A 23525-nucleotide genomic window follows, 5' to 3' on the forward strand; every position below is an offset into this window, starting at 1 on the left:
TGCTTCCCCCCAACCAGCCCTGGGGTTAGATTTGTGGGTGCGTGTTCTTTGAAGCCTGCTCTGGACTCGTTAACTTCAAAAACCCTGCGCGGAAATTCGAGTCTTTCGCTATGGACCCGGGGTATTTATAAGGGTTTCGAGAATCCAGAGGACTCTGCATTATTAAATGCAGTTTGTTCTTGCGTTTGGGTCTATCTCTCGCTTCCCAGCATGTCCACATCTCAGTCCCAGGCCTGCCTCCTTCACTCTTTCTGACCCTCAGCGCCGGCTGGCCCTGTTGGAGAGGGCACAGTCTTGTTTTTAAGCTTGGGTCTGAACTCCCTTTCTGCATCTGATCCAAACACTTACTGCTCGCCACCCCCATCCTCCTCCAGTCTTGATTAAATATTTTTATTTCCCTATCTTACATTGTTTGAGTGTTCTCCCTCCCCCCTCCCCTTAAAATAAAAACAAAAAGGAAAGGGGGTCAGGAAAGGAGTGTAAAGGCAGAAGAGGAAACGAAGGTAAGGGGAGGCCTTCCTGTCCATCATTTTAATTATACAATTAGTTCACATGCTCCGGCCCATAATGTATATTTTAAGCGGAGCCCAGTGTTTTTCAAGAACATTCTGGTAATGTCGGAGGCCTGGAATTGTTGCCTGCTCGTCCCCCCGTGCAGCAGCGGCCTGTTTTCCTCCCCCTGTTGTGTGTTTTTATTATTTTCCCTCTGGCTTAGATGTGTCAATCATTCTCTCCCTGCCATTGGTTGGAGAGTTTGCGTCAAAAAGTTGCCAGAGAGGCGCTTTCTCAGCAAATCTCCCTGAGAGCGGAACCGACCTCAGCTCCAACTCAGCCTCCACTGTTATTAAAAATAAAAATCGCTAGAGCAGCCCTCACTCACCACGTCTACTTTGTATGTATCGTAGAGGGGCACACGCGTGTTTCCATTTCAGGCCACTTTCTTAATTTTCTGTTCTCTAAAAAAAATTTTTTTTGGTTGTGTTTGACTTTTATGGAAGGGTGAAGACTGCAAGGTTTCTAACTCAATACTCTTGGTTTCTTTTAGGATAGCTGGCTATTTGGAATTTTGAAGGATAATTTGATTTTTTTTTTCTAACCTCCAATGCGGCTGTAAGGTAAGTGTCCGTCTGTCGTCTCTGTCTATAGCTATATCTATTTATGTGTCGCTCTGTCTGTCTACCACCACCCCAGCACCTCCAAAAGACCTACCCATGCACCTCTGCGAAGATGGAGCTCTTCTGGAAGCTGATGTATTTTTTTTTTTCTCTTGAAAATTTTGAGGTGTAATAGCAACCATTGCGAAAAACTGGCGATCTGAAGAGGGCGGGAGTGGGAGGGAGGACTAAAGCGTGCTCCTGGGGGTCGCCGCTACTTCACATCGCCGTCGCAATCCTGCGAGTCTAATCTGGGGTGTTTGGGAGGGGTTTTGTTTGTGGTTTTGTTTCTATGTCCACGCCATTCTGGGCTTTTCCCTTCTATCTTTGCGTTTTGGCCCCCTAGATTTGGTTAGGGTCGTTTGGATCGATCCCAAGGACGTTTTTAGAGTCTGAGACAAAAAGATGCAAATGTAGCTAGATAGAGGATGAAAACAACAATAATAAGGTAGGAGCTTCCTTGGGCCCATGTTCTGGAGGCCCGGCTTGTTTGCGGGTCGGCGGAGGTCGCTGGCGGCATCTCGAGCCCCCCAATCTGCCCCTAAGGAACGTGAGCGGAAACCCGAGCGGATAACCGAACAGGCGGGGAACGCAGGCTCCTTGTCCACGCGAGCGCTTGCCGCTCGCTCTATTCCGTCCCCTCACCCAGTCAAGAACAGCTCTGTCCTCGGCCTCTTCCAAAGGCCTCCAAGTTTCCTTATTCTTTTTAATCATCCCCCATCCCTGGGGGTGCAGTCCTTCCCCCCATCCCCCACCCCCGATCACCACACTGTTGTCGTGGTCCCTGACTCGGGTCACCAGGCCCAGGCAACCAGGAAGAGAGGGATTTCAGCGTGGCTTCGCCTGGGTTTGTTCGCGACGCGCCCCACGTAGCCCTCCGCGCGCACCTGGAGCAGTCAGACGTGGCAGTGAGTGGCCCCAGCTCCGCCTGAGGCTGTGTGCCGGCTGGGGACGGAATTCCTTCCGCTGGGGACTTCGGCCCCTTGTCTGTTCTGGTACCCGGCAAGAGCGGGGCCCGCCACGCGCTCCTGCACTCCTCTCCCAGGCTCGGGGACAATGAGGTGTCGTGAGTCAGGGCCCGGCGGGTATCGAGGGGTTCGCGGAGGCTCAGCCTCTGCTCTAGCTTTGCCCGGTAACAACCATCAGAAGGTCTCTGCCAACAAGCACCCGGCCTGGGCGACATGTTGCGCCGCCAACTCTGAAGAAGTCTTCGTGTTGATGCCTTCAAGTGACTATTGACAGCAGACATCCGATTTCAGGACAGATTTTTTTTTTTTTTTTAAACCCAACTTCCCATCAAAATTGCTCCTTTACATAGAGAAGTGAGCGGAGCTTGAAGGCCCAGCTGAGATGACCGTGCAGTGGTGAATTACTTGGGAAGGGGACCAGGACAGAAGTCGCTCCTTGAAATTCTGTCCTCCCATCCTATAGCTTTCGGGGGGGTCAGGATTTCTCCTGCTCACCTCGGGACTTTTTCCGGTCACCGAAAGTTATTTGCACAAGAGAGGAAACTCCTCCCCCCCAAAGTAAGGTAGACACCCAGACCTCTCCTTGCAGAGCTAGCAAAGGCTTCCTCCTAACGATAATTAATAGTCAAGGCCAACCCTTTTGGCACATTTCTTCCTCCCTCCCTCCCTCGTGGGTGGCAGAGTTGTCGATTCCCTGAGGCCAGAAACTTTCACTCGAGTTCGCCCGGCAGAGGCCCGCGCGGGCTGTTGTCCACGGTGCCCACAGATCTCCCTTTTCTTTCTCTCCTCCTCCTCTTCGTCGTCTTCCCAAGCCGCAGGCCAGTCGCCAGTCCGTGTAGTTTTGTTTCCTTTCCATCATGCAGAAAATTAATCAGCCAGGACGAGAAGCAGAGCTGAGCACGGCGGCCTGTAATTAAGGGACGTGTGCCCCTCGGATTATCTCGTTAGTTTATCAAGAAAACATTTATTATAATTAATTCTCGGACGAGGTAATTATTATTGAGCGAGGACACAGCAACTGGTAGATGGGCTTCTTGGAAGAGAAAAAAAAAAAAGGGAGGGGGAGGGGGAAGCGACAGATTGCACGAATTGACCGTTAGATATAAGGCTGAGCTGGCGGACGCGGGCACTGGAGCGGGACCTCGGGCGCCGGGGCTGCGGGGCAGGGACGCCGGACACAGTCACTCGCGCCCCGGAGGTGCGGGCGCCGACCGGCTGCGGGGACTCGCCGCGGGCTCCTAGGTATGAGATCTCCAGAGGTCACCTCGCCTCGTGAGCGGTCACATTGAGGCTTATGTTTTAGAAAGGGAATTTGCTCTTCCCCTTTTGGACTGTGCTTGGAGAGGAAGGGAGAAAGGCGTCCAAGCGGCTCTGAAAGTTAGATGGAAGGACCCACGGCCCCTGCTTCGGGTGGTGCATACCTCCGCTGGCTGTTGAGAGTATATCCCGTGTTGCTTTTGGTTTTCCTTGTGTTTCATAGGTGTATCCGGGAGTAAAAGTGAAAATAGTCTAACCTGACAATTTTAGCCATTTTGCTCCAAGGAGGGTCTCAGTCTTTTAACTGCTTTTTTTTATGTCAGAATGTGCGACTTTATTAAAAAATGTGTCAGGCGTGTCTAATTGGGTGAGAACTGTATATGTAAGAACACTTTCAGATTCTCCACATTTGATTCGATTTTAGGTTTCTCTACTGCAGTTCAGAACTTTCCAGGGCATAAGATCGTATGAAACAAACAAGAACTTTAGCTAAGAGGCTATTTAACAAATAAAAGTCTGACTCTTTTAAGGCAGTATTTTCACTATCTCCAAATAACTACATCTTTGAAAGAAAAGAGAGGGATAGAAAACACGAAGTCTTTACAGGAGAAAATAAATTAGTTTTACTGATGGGAAATACAAAATCCTCCAAGAAGTACGTTTATAAAATCGCTTGCAATTTTATCTTAGGGTGGAAAAGTATGACTGTTGTGCTTTGAATTTAAATTAGGAAGTCGCAATTACCGAGTTCCATTTGTGGAACTTTGAACCTTGATGTCTTCAGCAATGTAAATATGAAAACCCAGAGTTCTTAAAACTCAAAAGACCTTGTAAAACTAAACTCCAATCTCGCATCCGCCATTTTGAGGCCATCTTCCATAGTGTCAAAGTTTTAAAGTAGAGATCTTTGTAGGATAAATGCTGCATTTTATGAAAATAAAAGGCAGACTTGTAGATTACCAGCTTATATTAACATCTATTTTGGGTCTCTGTGCTGGGAGGAGGGTGAAGAAATCAACAGAAGAAGCAAATAACTTTTCTTTTTCTACTCACCCCTCCCCCCCAGTTCTTATACAGTTGTAGGGACTCAAAAGGTAGGGAGAAATTCTATTCGTTTCACAACTTTGGGTGTTTGTCTACTTTCTTCAAAACTAAAATGTGCAAAAGGCAGTTGGAGTTAACAGGAAACCGCTACAGCTGCTGAGTTACCCAAATGTCGGAAAATTTGCCTCCCGCAGGATCGGTAGCCACACATCAAAATCAACATGCAAGCAGCTAGCACTACAAATGCGCACCCTTCCTACTTGCAAATGTGGGGGCCTGTCATTATCTGATTGGTGGGATTCTAACTTTACTTCAGGATTTCTGGCAAGCCCCCGGCCAAATCTCCAAGACTATTTTACAGTATGTTTAAATATTTGATGGGGTGTCGCTTAAAAGTTAAATACTTGTTTGTTTAGCTTTAGTTCTTTAGACACATATAATCAAGATTCTCCAAAACCCTAATAAATCTGTTACTTACCTTGAAATCTAATTATCCAGACTACTAATTAGGTGAAAATGATTACTGGAAAATGACTTCAAATCTGGAATAATAGTAGTTGGGCAGTTTTCTCAAGTTTGTTGTTTGGCAAGTTGGGATTTTAGATGTTGAACGCATTGACATTTTAGGTCCGCAGCAGTTGAAAGTGGTAAAAAGCTAGGATAATTAAAATCTCTGCCATGGAAAGGCAACAGTCTGGGGAGAGGTAGATTTCTTGAATTGTTTCTTTGTTTCTCACCAATGGGCTTTGTTATCAGCATTATTTATTTAGCCAAAGAGTTCTTTGTCTCTGCAAATGGCCGCAATCAAGTTTTGTTTGAGACAATTAGCTAGTGCCAGCCAATGAGTCCTATGCAAATGTTGGGATAGGAATGCAATGTGTGCATTTGAAGGCGTGGGGTTTTGTTCTTGTGGAAGGCAGATTGTAATTGGGTCCTTTTTTTTTTTTTTTTTTTAAAGTTTAGGATGGGGGTGGGGAAGACAGGTTTATCTGGTCTCACTCCGTCCCCTCTAGTTCCAGAGCAGCTGGGGGTGGGGAGGAGTGGGGGGAATCCGAAGTCCTTTAAAACCCTTGCCTAGCCCCGGCTCCTCAGTTACTGGTGGAACGTGGAAGCTGCTACCTCCGAAGCAGTAAACCAGCACCTCTGTTTGTCTGTTTGCTTCGCCCTTAGTTCCTTCACTCCAAATCCACCCACCAAGGACCCTGAACCTGTCCACCCCAGGCGAATCGAGACCTTCCGGCTGGGTCCCCTCCATTTGGGCCGACTTTGCGCCTCCAAACAACCTTAGCATGATGTCTTATCTTAAGCAACCGCCTTATGCAGTCAATGGGCTGAGTCTGACCACTTCGGGCATGGACTTGCTGCACCCCTCCGTGGGCTACCCGGGTAAGTGAGCCCTGAGGCACTTTCACCTGGCCCTTCCCAATGCCTCCCTGTCCCCTCAGTACAAGGTTTGGAGGACACGTTGTCCCCACCCCAGCCCCAGGCGAGGTCGCCACTGGGTTTTCCTTGCGAAGAAGCAGCTGAGAGCCACCGAGTACAGGCTGTTTTGGGGGGGGGGTGGCGAGGGCGGGGGAGGGGAACTGAATCTGCAGCAGTTGCACAAAATCACACGACTGGATTCTTAGAGTGACTAGGGTACACGCGTGGGGCAGTGTCGAAGCTTACTGGCCATGTCACTTGGACGCGAGGCCCTTGCCCATGTCTCCACGCCCAGTTCTTAGGCAGTGCCCCTCTTGGAGCAACCTTGCTCCCCCCATTCGCCCATTGCTGTTCTCTCCCCCTCTCCCGGGCCTTCCACTCTGCCCTCCAGGTTCTGAGTCCTTAATCCCGAGTGCTGACTTTCCTCTCTCAAAAGGTATTTTATAAATATAAAACTGTCCTCGTACAAGTATGAACCATGTCCCCATTTTAAAGATGGAGGAACAAAGGCCCTTAGAGTGTTAAAAAGCATTAGAGCAGGGTCCACACTCGTCTTGTCAATCCGAACTGCCGGTCCTCGGAGATCTTTTGACTTTACCGAGTGGCTTTTTGTTGTTTGTATTGTGGTTTGGGGGTTGATTTCGGAGAATTGGGGCTTGGGGGGGTCTCCCCTTTATTTCGTTAGCTTTCAAAGTGGTGCTGTAGTCGGAGCCATGCCCGAAGTCTGGCAGGGTGGGGGACCACGGTGGAAGACGCGGTGTGGCCTGCCAGCGGGGAGTCCAGGCCCTGGAGGGGGCGGGGGGTGGGGAGCACGGGTAGGGGGAAGGGTGGAAGGCGGGAGCTGAGGGCCGCCGAAAGCCCCTATGACTGAGAAAATGCTCCCCCACCCTAAAGGGCCCTGGGCTTCTTGTCCTGCAGCCACCCCCCGGAAGCAGCGGCGGGAGAGGACAACGTTCACCCGAGCGCAGCTCGACGTGCTGGAAGCGCTGTTTGCCAAGACGCGGTACCCAGACATCTTCATGCGTGAGGAAGTGGCGCTGAAAATCAACTTGCCGGAGTCCAGGGTGCAGGTAGGACGGATGTAGACAGTGCCATCTTTCTCCACCCAAGATATCCCAGGACCAGTAAATTATTCTTTTGCTCCCTGTTGCCTCAGTCCCCATCTAATCCTATAAGCAAGGTTTTTCCCGCCCAGGCTGCAAGTCAGAGTGGCAAATAAGCTGCAGGGATGAAGTCCTAGACCCTGAGTCTCTGGAGGCCAGACACCCAGTCTTCGGCAGATTTCAAGGGTATTCTGTAATATTTTAACCCTTCCCTTCCCCTTTCGTGAACTTTTAGCTGTCATAGAAGCTTAGCTTTTGGACAGTCTGTTTTTTAGATGAATAAATGGAGCAAATGACTTGTTCAAGGTCATGCCTAATTTAGTGGCTGAGCCAGGCTGTAGAAACAGCTGGTGCTTTTACCAAATAAGATAACACAATAAGAATGTGTTTTCTTTGACTTTTGGGGGATTGTACAGATTTTTCTAGCTTTGGGCTATTTGACAGACAACATATCTACATAATATCACTAGTGACACCTTTTCCCTTGCTTTAGTCCCTCGAAACTTTTCCAAAAGTGGAAAAGTCAACTCTAGCATGCCTGGAAAGTAAGCCCCATATAGAATTCTCTGGAAAGAGTGTTTAGCACCTAACCACGTATGTACCTAGGACTCTCCTTCAGGTAGGACATGTTTTTTGAAAGTGCCAGACTTCAGTGTGAACTACAAAGCAGAAAACAGGCTTTTTCAAAGTAGATTGGAGGAAGTTCTAGCATTTGTGAGGCTTGAATCAAAGTCTTCACTGGAAGAAAGTAAATGGCTCTGAATAGTTGGTAGCACTGAACTTGGTCTTGAAGGCACCACTTTTGCCACAGTTAACACCCATGTGGAGATCTCATATTCAAGAGGACCATTTAAGGACTTGCAGCCCAGAAAAGTGCCAGTAGTTTCACTGATAAACTGCCTTATACACCAAACATAACTCCTTCTTTGCAGAGTTTTAGCAGGGCTGATCAAGAGAATTTTCAAAGTTTCAGGCAGAGATTTAAATTGATAACTCAGTGAACATACTGCAGAAAATAGACTCTGTGTTGAGTTGCACCACTCAGCAGGGAAACATTTGAGTCTTTTTCTCCCTTTTTCTGGTGGTACTGGGGTTTGAACTCAGGGCCTCAAGCTTCCCAGCAGGCGCTCTACCACTTGAGCCATGTTCTCAGCCCAATACTTGAGTGTTGAAGAGTAGTAGATAGGGCTGTCTTTGATCTGAAAGCACAGAACTTATAAGTTACTCCATTTACCACAAAGAAGTTTTCAGCAAACAGTGGCTTTAGACCTCTTTCCTCAATAGGACATGTCTCCTTAGAACTTTCTTTTGGGAATCTTTCTAGGACAGACAAAATGTAAGGTGATACAACCAGCCTCCATATTAGTAGTTGCTCTCTGGAAAATGGGTGTGAGCTGTTTGAATTTAGGCTGTTCTTGCTGGCATTTAACAACAGAAGTGTTTTCCCTCTCTCTTGTGTTTCCCTCCAAAAGACATACATTCTATTCTGTTGTGAGACCATCCTAAAATATAGCTGGGTCTATGTGTATGTGTGTAGTAGAGCAAGATAAGAAAGTGAAGTGGAGTCATGATTTTGAGTTACATGATTTATATTTTATATGATTTATATTTTAAATTTTGTTGTTCTGGGCTAGGCTACAGATAAGGTAGAATCAAGTGCTTTTACAAAGAGCCTTCCCACTTCTCTCACAATTCCAAACTATATATGAGGGTGCCTCATAATAGTAACAAGAGATTCCTTAGCTCATCTATCCATGTTGGATAGATTTATAACCTGGGAGCCACTCTTGTCCTTAAGGAGTTACTAAGACCACATTAAACAAGTGTCTTTCCCTTTCAAGGTATGGTTTAAGAATCGAAGAGCTAAGTGTCGCCAACAACAGCAGCAACAACAAAATGGAGGTCAAAACAAAGTGAGGCCGGCTAAAAAGAAGACATCTCCAGCTCGGGAAGTGAGTTCAGAGAGTGGAACAAGTGGCCAGTTCACCCCCCCCTCTAGCACCTCAGTCCCGACCATTGCCAGCAGCAGTGCTCCTGTATCTATCTGGAGCCCAGCTTCCATCTCCCCACTATCAGACCCCTTGTCCACCTCCTCTTCCTGCATGCAGAGGTCCTATCCCATGACCTATACTCAGGCTTCAGGTTATAGTCAAGGATATGCTGGCTCAACTTCCTACTTTGGGGGCATGGACTGTGGATCTTATTTGACCCCTATGCATCACCAGCTTCCTGGACCAGGGGCCACACTCAGTCCCATGGGTACCAATGCTGTCACCAGCCATCTCAATCAGTCCCCAGCTTCTCTTTCTACCCAGGGATACGGAGCTTCAAGCTTGGGTTTTAACTCGACCACTGATTGCTTGGATTATAAGGACCAAACTGCCTCCTGGAAGCTTAACTTCAATGCTGACTGCTTGGATTATAAAGATCAGACATCCTCGTGGAAATTCCAGGTTTTGTGAAGACCTGTAGAACCTCTTTTTTGTGGGTGATTTATTTTTAAATATGCTGGGCTGGACATTCCAGTTTTAGCCAGGCATTGGTTAAAAGAGTTAGATGGGATGATGCTCAGACTCCTGATCAAAGTTCCAAGAGGCATAGAAGGAAAAATGAAAGGCCTCAGAGGGGCCTATCAACCAGCAACCTGGAATGGACAAACCAATCTACTTTACTTAAGATCCTGTCATAGTTTTAGATCATTGGTTTTCCTGATTTGCAAAGTGATTTATCAAAAACATATTCTAGCCATGTGCAACCAAACACAACAACAAAAAAAAAAATCAAACAAAACTAAGTTGTGAGGGGAGGGAGGGAAGGTCATAGCCTTCAGAAGCAGAGGTGATCCAATGTTTTAGCCAATCCTTGGTTGAATCTTAGGAATGAACGGTGTCTCAAGCTCATTCACGTTTCATGACCAACTGGTAGTTGGCACTGAAAAACTTTTCAGGGCTGTGTGAATTGTGCGGCTGATTGTCCTAGATGCACTACTTTATTTAAAAAATAATGTTCATAAGGAGTCAATATGTAGTTTAAGAGACAATCAGTGTGTGTCTTATATAAATGGTACATCTGTGGTTTTAAATCTGTGCTAGACTTCAAAACTGTGATCTGTTATTGTATGCAACCTTGAACTCCACCTCTGCGGGGTTCTGTGATTAAATAGGTTATAATTATAAGCAAAATTCAGAGCAACTGAATACTGATCTAAAAAGATTACCTTTAGTTGGAGGTGAGCTGCACTGAAACTTTACGACAAATGTCTCTGGACAAGGAGAGAGAGAAGAGAAACAAAAGGACACTAATTCATCTGTAATTTACTGTTGGTATGCCTAGCAGTAAAGAGACATTGGTCAATTGCTCTGACCCTGATGAATTTTTAAACTGAGATCATTGTCGTTTATGTTTGCAGATGTGAACTGGAAAAGATATATGCATAAACCTTTTCTTCCTGGATTTGGCAGATATGTATAATTATATTAAAATGGTTCTAGCACAACATTGGGTCTAGTTTAATTTCACATCACTATTTATGTATGAATGCTTACATCAGCCTCACCTTCCCGTAGTGTTTCTTTTTTCTTTTTTTTTTTTTGTAGGACAGAGAAGAAATTAGCAATTTTTACTTTTTTTTTTTTTTTGGCTAATCTCTGGATAAACTAGATATGAATGACAATGGTTTGTAAACTTTTTGTGACTTCCATCAGGATAGCTCTGAAAATGAATTCAGAGAGCCAGCCATCAATCATTAGGATCTTACACTCCTTGCTTTTCCTTCCCTGCTGCAAACCTGAATTATTTCTTAAACACTTTATTAGTATGCTTTTAAATAGATCAATTTTTTAAGAGGGAAGGTAAAAGCTGGAGTATCTCTCTGAAAGTGAGAATGACAAGAATTTCTTGTTTTCTGTTAGTTAAGATTTTTGTTTTTTAACTTTCAAAAAATCTGAGGTAAACATGATTGAGGGGGACTGTAATCAGAATCTGAAAGCAATTCAGGCAGAAATGATTTCTGAACAAAAGAGTTTCAGAAAACTTTTAAAACCTATAATTTCGGTAGTTGAACATAAGGCACCCTGGTCTTTTTTTTTTTTTTTTTTCAAAGAGGGGGAAAAAAGGTCCCTTTTCAGTTGTACCTGCATTTTGTAAACCAGTCACTAGAAAAGACAAATGGGCAAAATGATCATGGTGCTCCTCAGGTAAAAGCAATATTTAATTTCATTTTAAACGTGCTATGTTCTTAAATTTGACCAAAATTAAGTGACTCTTGATTGTAACTTTTTAAATGAAGGTTAGAAGTTGCAACCATTTTGTTTTCTGGCTATGTCATTTTCCATCCTTGGACGCGCATGCGCTCTTCAACCCCACCTCATCAGGCCTGAGAAGTAGACTATTGCTAAAGGAAATGCAATAGCTTAAACCAACACTTAACTGCAAAAATTGAAGGCAAGATTTTCCAGTACCTCCTGATAATATTCATCCTATTATAGTTTTCACTGAAGTGCAATTGAGGTTGGAGAGTCTAGGTTTTCCCAAATTCAGGGTCTTAATCTCCTCTAACTTTTCTTGCAGTAGTAAAGCAGATGCAGAATAACTAATTTCTCGCACAGCCCCAAGTTTACAGGAAGCGTCACAAAGGATCAGAAACAGAGTATCCTTTCTTTAAAAACCAACTGACACCAAATGTCGGGCTGGCTATTCAGCAAATAACACAATTATTAGCTTTTTCCTGAAACGAGGAGTTTAGAATGAGGACCCTCTGAAACTAATTTCTCTATCACCTTTGCACAACTTCGTTGAACTGAGACCACGCAGTAAAATCCCTTTGAATGAATTCATGGCGAAAGTAGACACGAATTCCCCCGACCAAAGGCAACGGAGGGAAGGAAAGGGGGCGGGGAGCAAGCACTGGCTTAAAGACGTCCAGAGAGTTCTGATCAGTCCTAGTCAAGACCGGATTTAATGAAGTTAATACGGCCAATAATGGTGATACGTGGTACTGAAATGACGCGGTCCTCCAAGGGGGTTAGGGAGCTCCTTCAACTGCATATCGGCAATTAGCAAGAAGCTAGACAATATAATCTTCGTTTTGGAAGCCAAGGCTGAGGGGTGGGGGCAATTGGCTTTACAAAGATCTCTTGTCCCAGACCTTTATCTTTGCCACAAGATTCTTGGCCCTTTGCATTTCACCTTGGGAGGGTTTCTTCCCTTAGATAAGAAGAGAAATTCAATCAAGCCAATTAAGTTCCGGCTTTCAGCTTTCGAAACCTCCAGGTTTTAGATAACGGTCAGTTTCCTCAACTGCTCTTCCACACGGTTCCCTGTAATCTCACCTTTCCTGTGGGTGTCCCCACCTCAGCCTCTCACAACGTCGCCAGGGGCGGCAGGCGCCGGAGGCCGGGGCTGGACGGCGAGAAAGAGCCCGGCGTGGGTGGAGGCGGCCCACGCTGGGCGGCGGTGCCCTCAGCAGATCCTCACAACCTTGGGAGGCCAACTGCAGTTGCCCCGGGGTCCCGAGCGGGGTGGAGGCTCGGGTGGCCTCTGCAGGCGGGAGCCGCCCTCGGGGCCGCACTCCCAGCTCTGCGAGATGGAGGCGCTCTCCTAGCCCGCTTGCCCTCCTTCCTTCTCGCCAGCCCTGGTGGGAACCGAGCCCTCTCCCGAGCCGCCGCCCGCCCTTCCCGCCTGGGCCTCGAGGCCGCAGGCCGAGCCCCGCGCGCTGACCCCGGCACCGCCACCCCTCAGCCCAGATTAGGCTTCGGGGCAGCCGCGGGCCCGCGCGCCGTCGCTGGGCCACCCAAGGCCTGCGGGACTCGGGGGACAGGTCGACTGCGGGGATCGGAGGTGGCTCAGTGGGGAGGACAGTGCCCTGCGGCGGGGGGACACTAAAGCAGAGACCCCCAGGAAAGGCCGGCAAGCTGCGTCCACTCGGCCAGGGCGGCGGCCGCGAGCCCGGCGGGGCGCGTAGTCCGTGGGTTCTCGGCCTCCCGGGAGGATGGCCGCAGACCGCTGAGGAGGAGCGCTCTCCGCCCCCTCCGCAGGGCCTCCCGCAGGGCCTCCCGCCGCGCCTGCGGCCTACCGCGTCCCCGGCAGACGCGCCCAGCCGGGCCTGAGCCCCGGGACCCTCCCAGGAAAGCCAGGTGCTTAGGTTAGTGAGTCTGGGGGCTCGGGCCCTCTGCTGGAAGTCCTGGTTTGAACTTGAGAAATTCTGTCCCCTTTGGCTCATTCCTTTTCTCCCATTCCCTTATATTTCGTTTCCCCCGGGTGCCCTCTCCTTTTCATTTTGGACTCGGCGGAGCAGCCTTGAAGGCCAGAAGCGGGTTCTGCGATGGGGGAAACTGTCCCTTCGGAGTCGCGGGCAGCGCCAAGTTGCCAGACAGCCCATTCCGGTTACCTGCAGTGCAGAGGCCGAACACAAGTGCCCGCCTCCGCTTAACCAGAAGTGGCCAGCCGGGGCGCGCACACATGTTCGAGCCCGCATCTGCCCGGGGAGAACCTCACTGTTGTTATCCGAACAAAGCTGTAACCCAAAACCAGGGGTGCTGGTGTTAGGTGGTGGTTTACTGCACACAGAAGATGTGTTTTTAATCATGCAAAAGAGGAACACAAAGAAGTCCTATGCAAATAAAGCAGACATAGTAGAAAACAATCAGAATGGGAAGATGCAGGGCTAGATTCGGCATGACCTTCACCTGGAATTCTTGCATTCCCTTCAAACCTTTAGAAAGGACAGTTATCTCTCTCCCTTTTGTACCACTCAAGGACTCAAGCCTCCATCACGCATCCACAATGCCCAGATCTGCAGCCAGTGTTCTAAGCACCTGTTTTCCTCTCCTAAACCTCCTGCACCCTGGCAGCGTAGGTTGCTCTGATAAAACCTGAGTCTTCCAGACACTCCATTTCCACTCTTGGGTTAATGGGATACAAAAGACAAGAGCCCCTGGGACTTCTCCTAGAATGGGGAGGACAAACCCCCAATAAGCCCACCCTGATATTTTTCGGTGTTCAGCTCTGCACTGCACAGATTATAGGATTTGTCTCGGACAGAATTAACATTACATGTGAAACTGTAGTGCAACAGTGTATTGAGACACATTGTAGGGGATTGCTTGGAGCATCCTTTCCAAACTGCCTGCTAATAGCAACACAAGACTTGAATACTATTCTTTAAAATTGTCATTTACTTGGTTGAAATGAAATCTAGACACTATTTGCAAACTATATCTAAAAGTTTTTGGATGCAAGCAGTTTGAAGGAAACCAGTTCCAGAACCAAGTCAGGAACTGGAGGAAGTTTCTGTATGCAAAAGTGGTGGGAGAGGAGGAGGAAGCAGGTATGCATTTGAAAGGCCCTCCACTATGCAGTATTCCTTAGGACCAAGGGAGACCCCCCCACCCAACGCTAAAGAGAATCAGCTGAACTTCCTCTCTTGCAAGCAGTATGTTTTACTGCTTTAAAAACCAACTGCTATTGACTACAAACTGGTTTAAAAACCAACCCGCTATTGATTACAAACAATAAGCAAGTTCAAATAAAGGAGCCTTTCCAAGTCCAACCCATTTGGTCAAAGATAACTGTAGGTGCCAGAGCAGCCAGGCTATCATCAGAGGAGGGTGGCTTCAAATTTTGTTTTTCTCCAAGAGGGAAAGTCAAACAGCATGAGGTCTGACTCACTTTTATTCCTTAATCTCCTCTATCCTTTCCCTTCAATTCTTAGTGGAAAAAGTATTTTGAGGGAAACAACTAAACAAAACAAAAAAAGAATCCCGCAGGAAATACAATGGTAAACTGGCAAAGTTTGAACTGACATATTTCAATACCACAAGGAAAAAAGATGTCCATGAATCAGATGGAATCCTCCACGCCACCTCCCCCCCACCCCGCGCCCGTGCCTTAGTTTGCCTAGTGCTGGGATGGGAAAGGGAACTTTCTATCAAGGATTTACTCTACTAGGAGCCGCTTCCAGCCCAGGGCTTCTTTAAAAGTAAGATGCCAGTCTCTAGCAGCCAAACCATTGCTGCTTGCTTTTTTTTCTTTTTGTCCCTCTTAAACTGCTCATGAAGGAATTAGCAAATGCCCTCTTTGGAAGCCACGGGAGCAGGAACTACTGCGCCCTGAAGGGCCTCCTGGCTCTTGGTCCCACCACCTGAGGTACAGACTTCAAAGAGGTCCCTCAAGGACGGGTTTTGGGTAGGAGGAGTGTTCTCCCTTAGGCCCCGTCCCCAATCTCCTGATTCCGAAGGCCTTAGGCTAGACCGAACCCAGAAAATCACCCCCTCACAGCCTCGAGTTGTTAAAATCTGTTCCTAGAACTAATAGTCACATTTTAGGATCATGGACCATTAATAAAAATCTCCTTAACATTCAAATGGCTCTAAAATGCGTTGATAGCGGATTACTGGGGCCTAATGGACGTTATGTGACAACATGGTTCTGGAATGGGTGTCTGACCACAGCTACCCGATTATCAGCTTGCAGCCAACCCATTTTTTAGCCGCGATGCTCTTAAAAACAGGCGTTCTTCCCGGCAAAGCCTGAGACTTCTGTGTTCTTCACTTAACCGACTTAACCGCATAGAGTCCTGGAGAGGGGTTAGGTCACCCACAGATGTAAGGGGGAGGGTTGCCAGCCACTGTCCCTCCCCTGCCAGGTCTTAATGGAGCGGTACCCGAAAGGTCCTCGGGCAGATCAAGGTCCTGGGGGGGGGGAGGACGCTCCGCGGGACTCCCGCGCCTCTCGGCCTCGAGACATCTCAGTGGGCCCTTCCGCCCCCCACGGCCCGCCACGCGGGGGAAACTCGCGCGGTCTGCACGGCCCGCGGTGGAGACGCCTCTGGGCGGTGCGCGCACCGCACGGCCGGCCGCGCCGAGGACCCCCGGGGTTTCTCTGGAACACATGGCAATGCACCGTGTGCGCCTCCTCTTCGCACCTCTCACCCAGCAAACCGGCCAAGTGGGGCTCGCCTGACAGCAAAATCCCTCCTGGCGTCGCCCCCGGGCGGTGGGGGTCGGGCGCCCCTTTTTGGAGAGTCCGGAGACCGCACCGGGGAGGCCCGGAGTTACTCGACTGGCGGAGCCGCAACTCTCTGGCCAGTTGCATGGGACCTCGAGATCAGAGATCATTACCCCCATCTCCCACATCCGCCTCGACTGCCACCACTCCCGGCAGTGAGCCTCGAATCTACCGCGCCCCCATCTCCGCACGTGGCGCGGTCGCCAGGTCCCCTGCGGAGCGGCTGACACCGGTCGCGCCGGCCCGTCTGGGCGAAGGCTCGGGCCTCAGAGACCCGGAGCTGCCGCCCTCCTGGAGGAGGCCCAGGGAACACGCGGGAAAGGGAAAAATGGGGGTGGGGGTGGGGTTGTCATCGCGCCCCGAGGCAGCCCACGTGGCTGCTCTTCCCTCAGCGCCCACCCAGATCGCGGCCGCACGCTGGGCGGCTCCCAAGCCCGGGGTTTCCTCCCTGTGAAAAGCAGGAGCTGAGTAAGGTTTGGTCTTAGGGTTCCCGGCCTGGGGTAACTCGGCCTCTCCGGCTGGGGTGGGCCTGCACCCCGGAACCGAGGGTGTCAGGGTCGGGGAGACGCGGACAACACTGTCCCCCACTGCTTGCGGAAGTGTGCCCACCCGGGGACTCAGGGCCTGCGAGCGGCTGTTCACAGCTTCCGGTTCCAACTCCAGGCCTCACCAGCTGGCGCACATAGCTCGCTGCCTGATGCCCGGTGCCAAGGCCCATTTAGACGGCTGGTTTAAGGACTTGGCCTAAAACGAATTTTGAGTTACAGGTTTTGAACACGAAGGAGTGCATACATAGGCTTGCCCTCCCCAGTCCTTCTTGGCTACTAATCCAAGAGTTCGATGACCTCGGAGTTACGTTTGGTTGGAGATTCCCAAACAAACTCATCGCTCAGTGCTAGGAAATTTTTGATATGGGAGGCAGATGTCTGGGCAAAAATAAAATATCAAGACGTACTAAATATTTGTATTTAAGCTGAAGTCCACAATGAAATTAGATAATTTTGGAAGGAAGGATCTGCTTTAATATTTTTTATGTTAAATCCAGGCAAATCTCTAATTGAAATGCATCTTTCAACAGCACTTGTGGCTCATTAAGTTGATTCTATTTATAATTCTAGTCTAAATTGATCACTTCAAGCTCTAGAAGGCTAATATACACTCAATTTATTTGTTAATTACCTTTTACCAAAACCAGAACCTTTATTTGGTCTTAAAACTGTCCATTTGCTAAGTAAGGTCCTCTGATTTGCAGATGATGGAGAAATGGAAAACTTGGTCCAAACATGCACTGATTATCACTGTCAAGAACATGTAATGTGAGTTGATTAAACCACTAATTTTGATTGCTGCTCCTTTTAAATGGGTGGATTGCTTTGCTCCTTTTCTCCTTTCCTTCATAGGTATTGATGAGTGTGGAAGAGTAATACAGACCTCTAATAAAAGATGCCAAAGTTGGTATGTTTTTTAAAGAGATTCTTAGCCTTGTGGTTCAGGCATCCTTTGGGCATAGTTGTCCATAGACAGGATTTGTAGAATGAGTGAATTCCTTCAGTTATATGGAAAATTTGTTTTTGTTTATGAATGCTGTGTAGTTTCCTGGGCAGAAGAATCATTGTTTTCATCAAATTTACTGAAGGATCTGCAACCACCAAGAATTAAGAGCCACTGGTCTTTAGGATGCATGTACATTGTTAACAAAGGATGAACTTGGAGACAGAGACTTTTTGTTGTTTTCAATAATAACTGGATTATATGGCAGCCCTATAAAATTTAAACCAACCTTTAACTTTCTTGAAAGTTTGTTTTATTTTTACAGAAATATTCCCCCAAAGTCTCTTTATTTCTAAATCCTATTCAGTTAGGTCCAATTTGAATTATTACCCATGAAGCTGTTTATGTATGACAAATTCTAAATTAATAAAAGAACTAAACAAGTGATTTTTGTAGTATTTTGCAAACGAAATGTAAAGTAGAAAGTTGAAGCAAATATTTTAAGATTCAAATTGATATTTTGTTTTACTAAACAAAATAACCACAAAAAGAAATTATTTGTCCCTAATTAAAAATTTTCAGAAAATTTAGTCTGGATAGTGTTCTGTCTCTCTCTTTTAAATATACCTACCATGTCTCGATTTTCCAATTTTCCACTTGAAAAGCTTATTTCCCTTCAAACTTGATCAAGATTGTAGAAGGTGGATAAAACAATAGGTAAAGGAGGCAAGACCTGATTAAGTCAGAAGCAGAGCCTGGCTATACCGTCCAGGTGAGGGATTCAAGATCAGATGGTACAATCACTTGTGGGGGACTCATGGTAGAATTAAATACTCAAAGACCTGTGGTTCGTAATATGCAGACCTTGTCTGTTTTCCCCACCACAATTCCCCAGTTTACTTCCAACCTTGTCTGAGAGGATCTTCCATTAGTGTAAGAGGAAGTAGAATCTATGGGTTTATTTGATCCTTGTGCAGTCTTCCGTTTAGAGCAACCATTGCAGTCAAGATTTGGATCTTGTCCCCAAATAGTCTGAACCAAGCCACCTCAGCAAGTAGACGCAAGATACTAGCAATTTATTTCATATCAGCTCCCAAGCCATCACCAGATGATAACAACCCTTGGACACTGTTAATCTCTGTTTGATTCAGACTGGTGACCACAAGGTGAAAGGCAAGGGCACTATCTCTGAGCAATTCTTGTGGACTTCCACACATTGCCAGTTGGGCCAGCACAATTAAAGCCTCTTCTCCAGTGGTTACTTTAAAAAATTTCATATCCAAAGTCTTTGGTCTTTGTTAGACTAGAAGGTAGGAGGGCTTTATCAAGGAAAATGCCCGAAGGCCAACATGTGAGGGCTTAGAATCCAATACAAATTAGAAAGGTTGGGAAGGTAACTGTGTGTGTTCATTGCCCAATAAACTTTGAACAACATCACTGTGACTATGACTAGAAAATGCCTCTGGAAATGGATGTTTTTGCCAAACAGTGTATGTGTGTATGTATGTGTGTGTGTGTGTGTGTGTGTATAGTGGAATGCCTTAAAAAATCAAAAACAAAATCCTACAATTGGTTTTATTGTTTTGAAAATGGCTTTGTATTTGCAACTGTAAGGTTAGTACATATCACCATATACTAATCTGGCATCAGTTTAGGGCCAAAAGGACAGGGGAAAGTGGGAGGAGCAGTGGAGAATAAAGAAAATGGGTGTCCTTGTGAACAAAAGTTGTCTGTGTCTTGTTGCCTCAAGGGAAACAGTCTAAGTGATCTATAGTGGAGCAATGCTATTTGTACTTTTCAAATTTGTGGAGGGAGAAATTTTAGCCTCATACTTCAGGGTACCCAGCTCTAACCCGAAGTCCTAGAAATGTGCTTTTACTGTTTGTTGGAATGATTCTGCCGAGCTACTCCAGTATGCTAGGTAAATGATTCTGAATGCTCTAGAGCAGAATGAGATATTAAAAAAAAAAAAAAGTTGAGGAGGTTTTGAAATATTGCAGCTATTTTAATAATACTTTTTTTTTAAAGGTCTGTGTGTTCTGGAAGTGGGTTATTGTTGGTAAATGTAAAAACAAATTATTTTAGATATTTTTAGTAGTAAGCTTCTTGGACAGGCTCAAAATCCAACATGACATGCAGAATTTCAGTCCTTAGCAAACAATGTCTGAGACAATGGACTGTGATGTTCTATGATGTTGTTCCATAACTTCATTGCTACACCCTTTGTTTTCTGCCCTATTTTTTTAATTAGCTGGTATTTGTAAACCCTACTCCATTGTTTGGTATCTTCTTCCCAAAATGATACACCATATAAACACAAGCTACAATTACCAACGGAGAGACAGTAACCACAAGATGGGTATTTACCAATTGTATACAGTTGGTAAAGGAGCATTGCTTATGATTAAAAGGGACTGATCAGCCGGGTGCTGGTGTCTCAAGCTTATAATCCTAGTTACTTAGGAGGTAGAGACCAGGATGATTGTGGTTCATAGCTAGCCCGGGAAAATAGCTTGTGAGACCATATCTTGAAAAAACCCAACACAAAAAAGGGCTGGTGGAGTTGGCTCAAGGTATAGGCACTGAGTTCAAACCCCAGCATCACATTAAAAAAAAAAAAAGTCACCGATTGATAGAGTAACCACACATTTTGTAACACTGTGTGGTTGTATATGTGACACCGTGTGGTTGTGTATGTGACACCGTGTGGTTGTGTATGTGACACTGTGATTGTGTATGTAACACTGTGTAGTTATGTATAGGATTGTGGATTGTGACAAGTAAGGCATGAAATAAACATTGAAGTATTATTACTGCTTGAATCGACCTTGTCTCCAGTGTCTTGCTGATACAAGCTTCAGACAGCATAAGGAGAGTCACAGCATTTGCTTGGGCAGGTTAGAGGTAAACCATCATGGTCAGAGTATTTGGAAGGGATCAGAATTTCAGGTCTATCTCTTTGTAGTGCTGTTCTTAGTGCTTCTGTCTGCTCCATGAGAGGTGGTCTGGATAAAGCGAGAGCCTACAAGGGGAGGAGACGAAGCCTCTTCTCCTGGCCCTGGGCTGCAACATCTTCATGATGATTGTGATGATGGTGGTGACAATGACAGTGACAGCAGTGATAGCTGCATTAAAACGATTCACATGTATCTTAATTAGAAGAGCAATAGACTGAATTTACTCAGGCTTTCACAGATCTGTCCAGACTATCATATTACTTTCAGAGATAAGTTTTCGTTTTAGGTCTGTTTTACAGTTGTGTGTTTCAGTGGTCATTTGAATAATTACCATTATCACTTGGATAATTTTATCCAAGCTCATATACAAACTGAACTTATTTTTTCCCTGTTGCTTGTATCTCTAGCTCTCCCAACATTACAGAAACCCTCATACAAGATTATTTAATAAGAAGATAGTTTCCAGGTGTGTTAGTAAATGTAATCAGTACAGATGTTTCATAATTTAAGAAATTGGCTCCTAGTTTCACCAGAGGAGTCAATTCAGGATAGTGATTAAACATTTGCCTCTAGAGTAGGATTGTCCTTGCTTAAATCCAGGCTTCTCTACAATGTGATAGATATTTGTCCTTATGAAGATTATTTAAGATCTTTGTGTTTTTGTCCTTAAAATGGAAAAAAATAGCACTCTTGACTTCCTAGCCTGTTCTGAGGATCAAAGCGTTTCGCTCTGTTGGCAAGTAGTAACTGCTCAATCTACCTTCCCTGTTAGCATTATCATCATTATTGTCATTGTCATTGTGCTCAGCCCTTGACCAGCAAAATGAGGTCATGATCAGAAGCTTTAATAAACTAATGCTTGCTATAATCGTTTTACTGAAAAGACAGGAGTCCAGATGCGATAAGAAGCATTCAAGAAAAGGTTACATAATATATGCTGTATATCAAACTATAGTTGTATAGATGAATTTAACTGCATAGCTAAATTCATTTGGATTGTGCTTGCCTTTGTCACGAATAGTCCGTATCTTTTGTTCAACAATCACATAAACCATCAGGATTTTTAAATTTGCAAATATATTTGGAAAGAAGGAAGAGCAAAGACAGATTTGACAAGGGGGTCAAGTTGTAAAAAAACACATCCTGCTGTTTTTAAATACACATTAGTCCTTTCTATTTAAGATTTAAAATATTTCTCTATCACTGCAAGTAGGTCTTTTCCAGTTCTAAGTATTCTGAATACCAACCTGCTCTTACTGTAGTTGAATGATACTAACATGTTTATTACCATATAATGTCAGTCAATTCATCTCTAAAAATACTGTCAAAACATGGTTTTAATTTCCTTTTAACTGTGGCTCAAACACAGCCAGCACATTTCACACTCCTCCTCCCCCACAAACATTGTCATTTAGTAAGAAAAATGAGGTAAACCAGTTTAGTAATAAAATAATGAAGACCTTGTAAATTGGGCTCTTGGTTTTAAAAAGAAGTAAGAAAATAATTGGGAATAAAACAGACTTTATGCAAATCAACTAGAAGGGACAGTGGCAGATAGAGAAAAGAACAGGATAATGAATTTGCTCAAGTAAATTTTCTGAAGATGGCAGTTCAGTTCTCCATGGAATTTTGGAGAAAATGAGTAAGTGGCCAGAGGGCCTGATACCTCAAGAAAGCCTGAATAGGCAAAATAGAGCGCATTTGCAAAGAGCAAAGCTTCCTTTAGTCATCAGCTTTGGCAGTCCTTCAGTACACAGGTCTGTGCAAGGGAGCAATTTGTTTGATTGCAAAATCAAAACGTGTCTGGGGACATAGGGAGGCAAGACATCCTTTGTTATGTCTGCAAGGAAGCAAGGGCCTGACAGCTACCTGGAAGTGTCTGAATAGACGTCACCCACTGGGCGGGTGAAACTGTCCTGCGTCCGGTTGTCCAAAGGGCTCGTTTGTAGTAAAGACATGAAAATGAGAGATCTCTCAATGATCTCTCACAACCTATGGAAACCTTGGAAAAGTCCCTCAAGAGAAGTAGCAGAAACATGTAAAGCTAGGTAAGGAAGAACACTTGTAAATACTTCTTAGGAAAATGTCCAGTGTTAGCAGATGGGTAAACTTACTATTAAATGACCTGTTAGATGTGAGTTTCTATCTGTAATTTATCTGTATACTTACTAAACTCCACTCATATTTTTCATTTCACTCCCTCCCTTCCTCTCTCCCTTCTCCCTCCCACTCCCTCTCCCTCTGTGGCACTGGGGTTTGAATTCAGAGCCCATGTTTGTTAGGCAAGTGCTCTACCACTTGAGCATGCTATTTTTCAGTTTTCTTGTCAGTTATGTCACTAATGGTGTTGTTGCCAAAGGATTTCTGTAGGTTCACATGGATTTGCATTTTTTCACAAGGAAATGTCACTACTTAATAAGAGTCAGTATTTGCTTTGTATGTAGATGCTTTGATCTCAGGAGATTGAAAGACTAACCAGTCACATTGCCAGTTTCTCACATCTGCTGTAAATTTCTCCAAATAGCAGACACTAACTGCATTGCTAACAATTAGTGGGTAATAAAATCATAATGTTTTCTAACCCTAGGGACATTAAAATGTTTGTTGGGATGACTACCAGAAAGGGTTCTCAGGTGTCAGACTTACTCAAAGTTAAGTTTCTCCTTAAACTTTCGTTGGGACTTAGTGAAGCTAGGGTCATTGTATAGATGTATCTATTCAGTCAGCAAACATTATTATCTCTGTACCCAGTTGCATTCTGGCTCTGGAACACACAGGTTTCAGCTTCTAGGTAGCTTACATTTGTGTTTAAGGGAGAGTATGATGCTGAGTAGTGATTACAGGAGGCAGAAACTTCAGAGTCCAAAGGAAAACATTGATGTTAAAGTTATATGGAAATGGAGATGACACAAGAAGTTTAATGTCAACACTCTAATGAAGGAAAACACTTTTTTTTTTTCCTTCTAATGATCTTAACTCAAGTCTCCCAGTTTCTCTCTGGGTTCAGAAGAAAGTCGGAACACAAAAGGTTCCCTGCACTGAGAACATGCAGGGGTCTTGGGTTGGTGGCCGCTGAACTTCCACATTGTGTTATGTGTCCTGGTCCTGTTGTATGACAGTTGC

General features: G+C 45.6%; 1 protein-coding gene across 1 annotated transcript; it reads left to right on the forward strand.

The window, feature by feature from the left end:
* Positions 1-797: 797 nt before the first annotated feature.
* On the forward strand, positions 798-10531 carry Otx2 (orthodenticle homeobox 2). Its single transcript, XM_020185961.2, has 5 exons — positions 798-892; positions 1046-1115; positions 5594-5809; positions 6764-6915; positions 8790-10531. The coding sequence occupies exons 3-5, from the start codon at positions 5713-5715 to the stop codon at positions 9408-9410; spliced, it is 870 nt and encodes a 289-aa protein (XP_020041550.1). The 5' UTR covers positions 798-892; positions 1046-1115; positions 5594-5712; the 3' UTR covers positions 9411-10531.
* Positions 10532-23525: the final 12994 nt, after the last annotated feature.

Source organism: Castor canadensis, chromosome 3 (assembly GCF_047511655.1).
Source record: "Castor canadensis chromosome 3, mCasCan1.hap1v2, whole genome shotgun sequence".
NCBI lineage: Eukaryota > Metazoa > Chordata > Mammalia > Rodentia > Castoridae > Castor > Castor canadensis.

Bases quoted from the DNA above. Each gene is read 5' to 3' on its own strand.
- Otx2 (XM_020185961.2), top strand. From the start codon at position 5,713: ATGATGTCTTATCTTAAGCAACCGCCTTATGCAGTCAATGGGCTGAGT. The intron at 5,810-6,763 runs GTAAGTGAGCCC...CTTGTCCTGCAG, and splicing joins CCCCTCCGTGGGCTACCCGG to CCACCCCCCGGAAGCAGCGG. The intron at 6,916-8,789 runs GTAGGACGGATG...TTCCCTTTCAAG, and splicing joins TGCCGGAGTCCAGGGTGCAG to GTATGGTTTAAGAATCGAAG.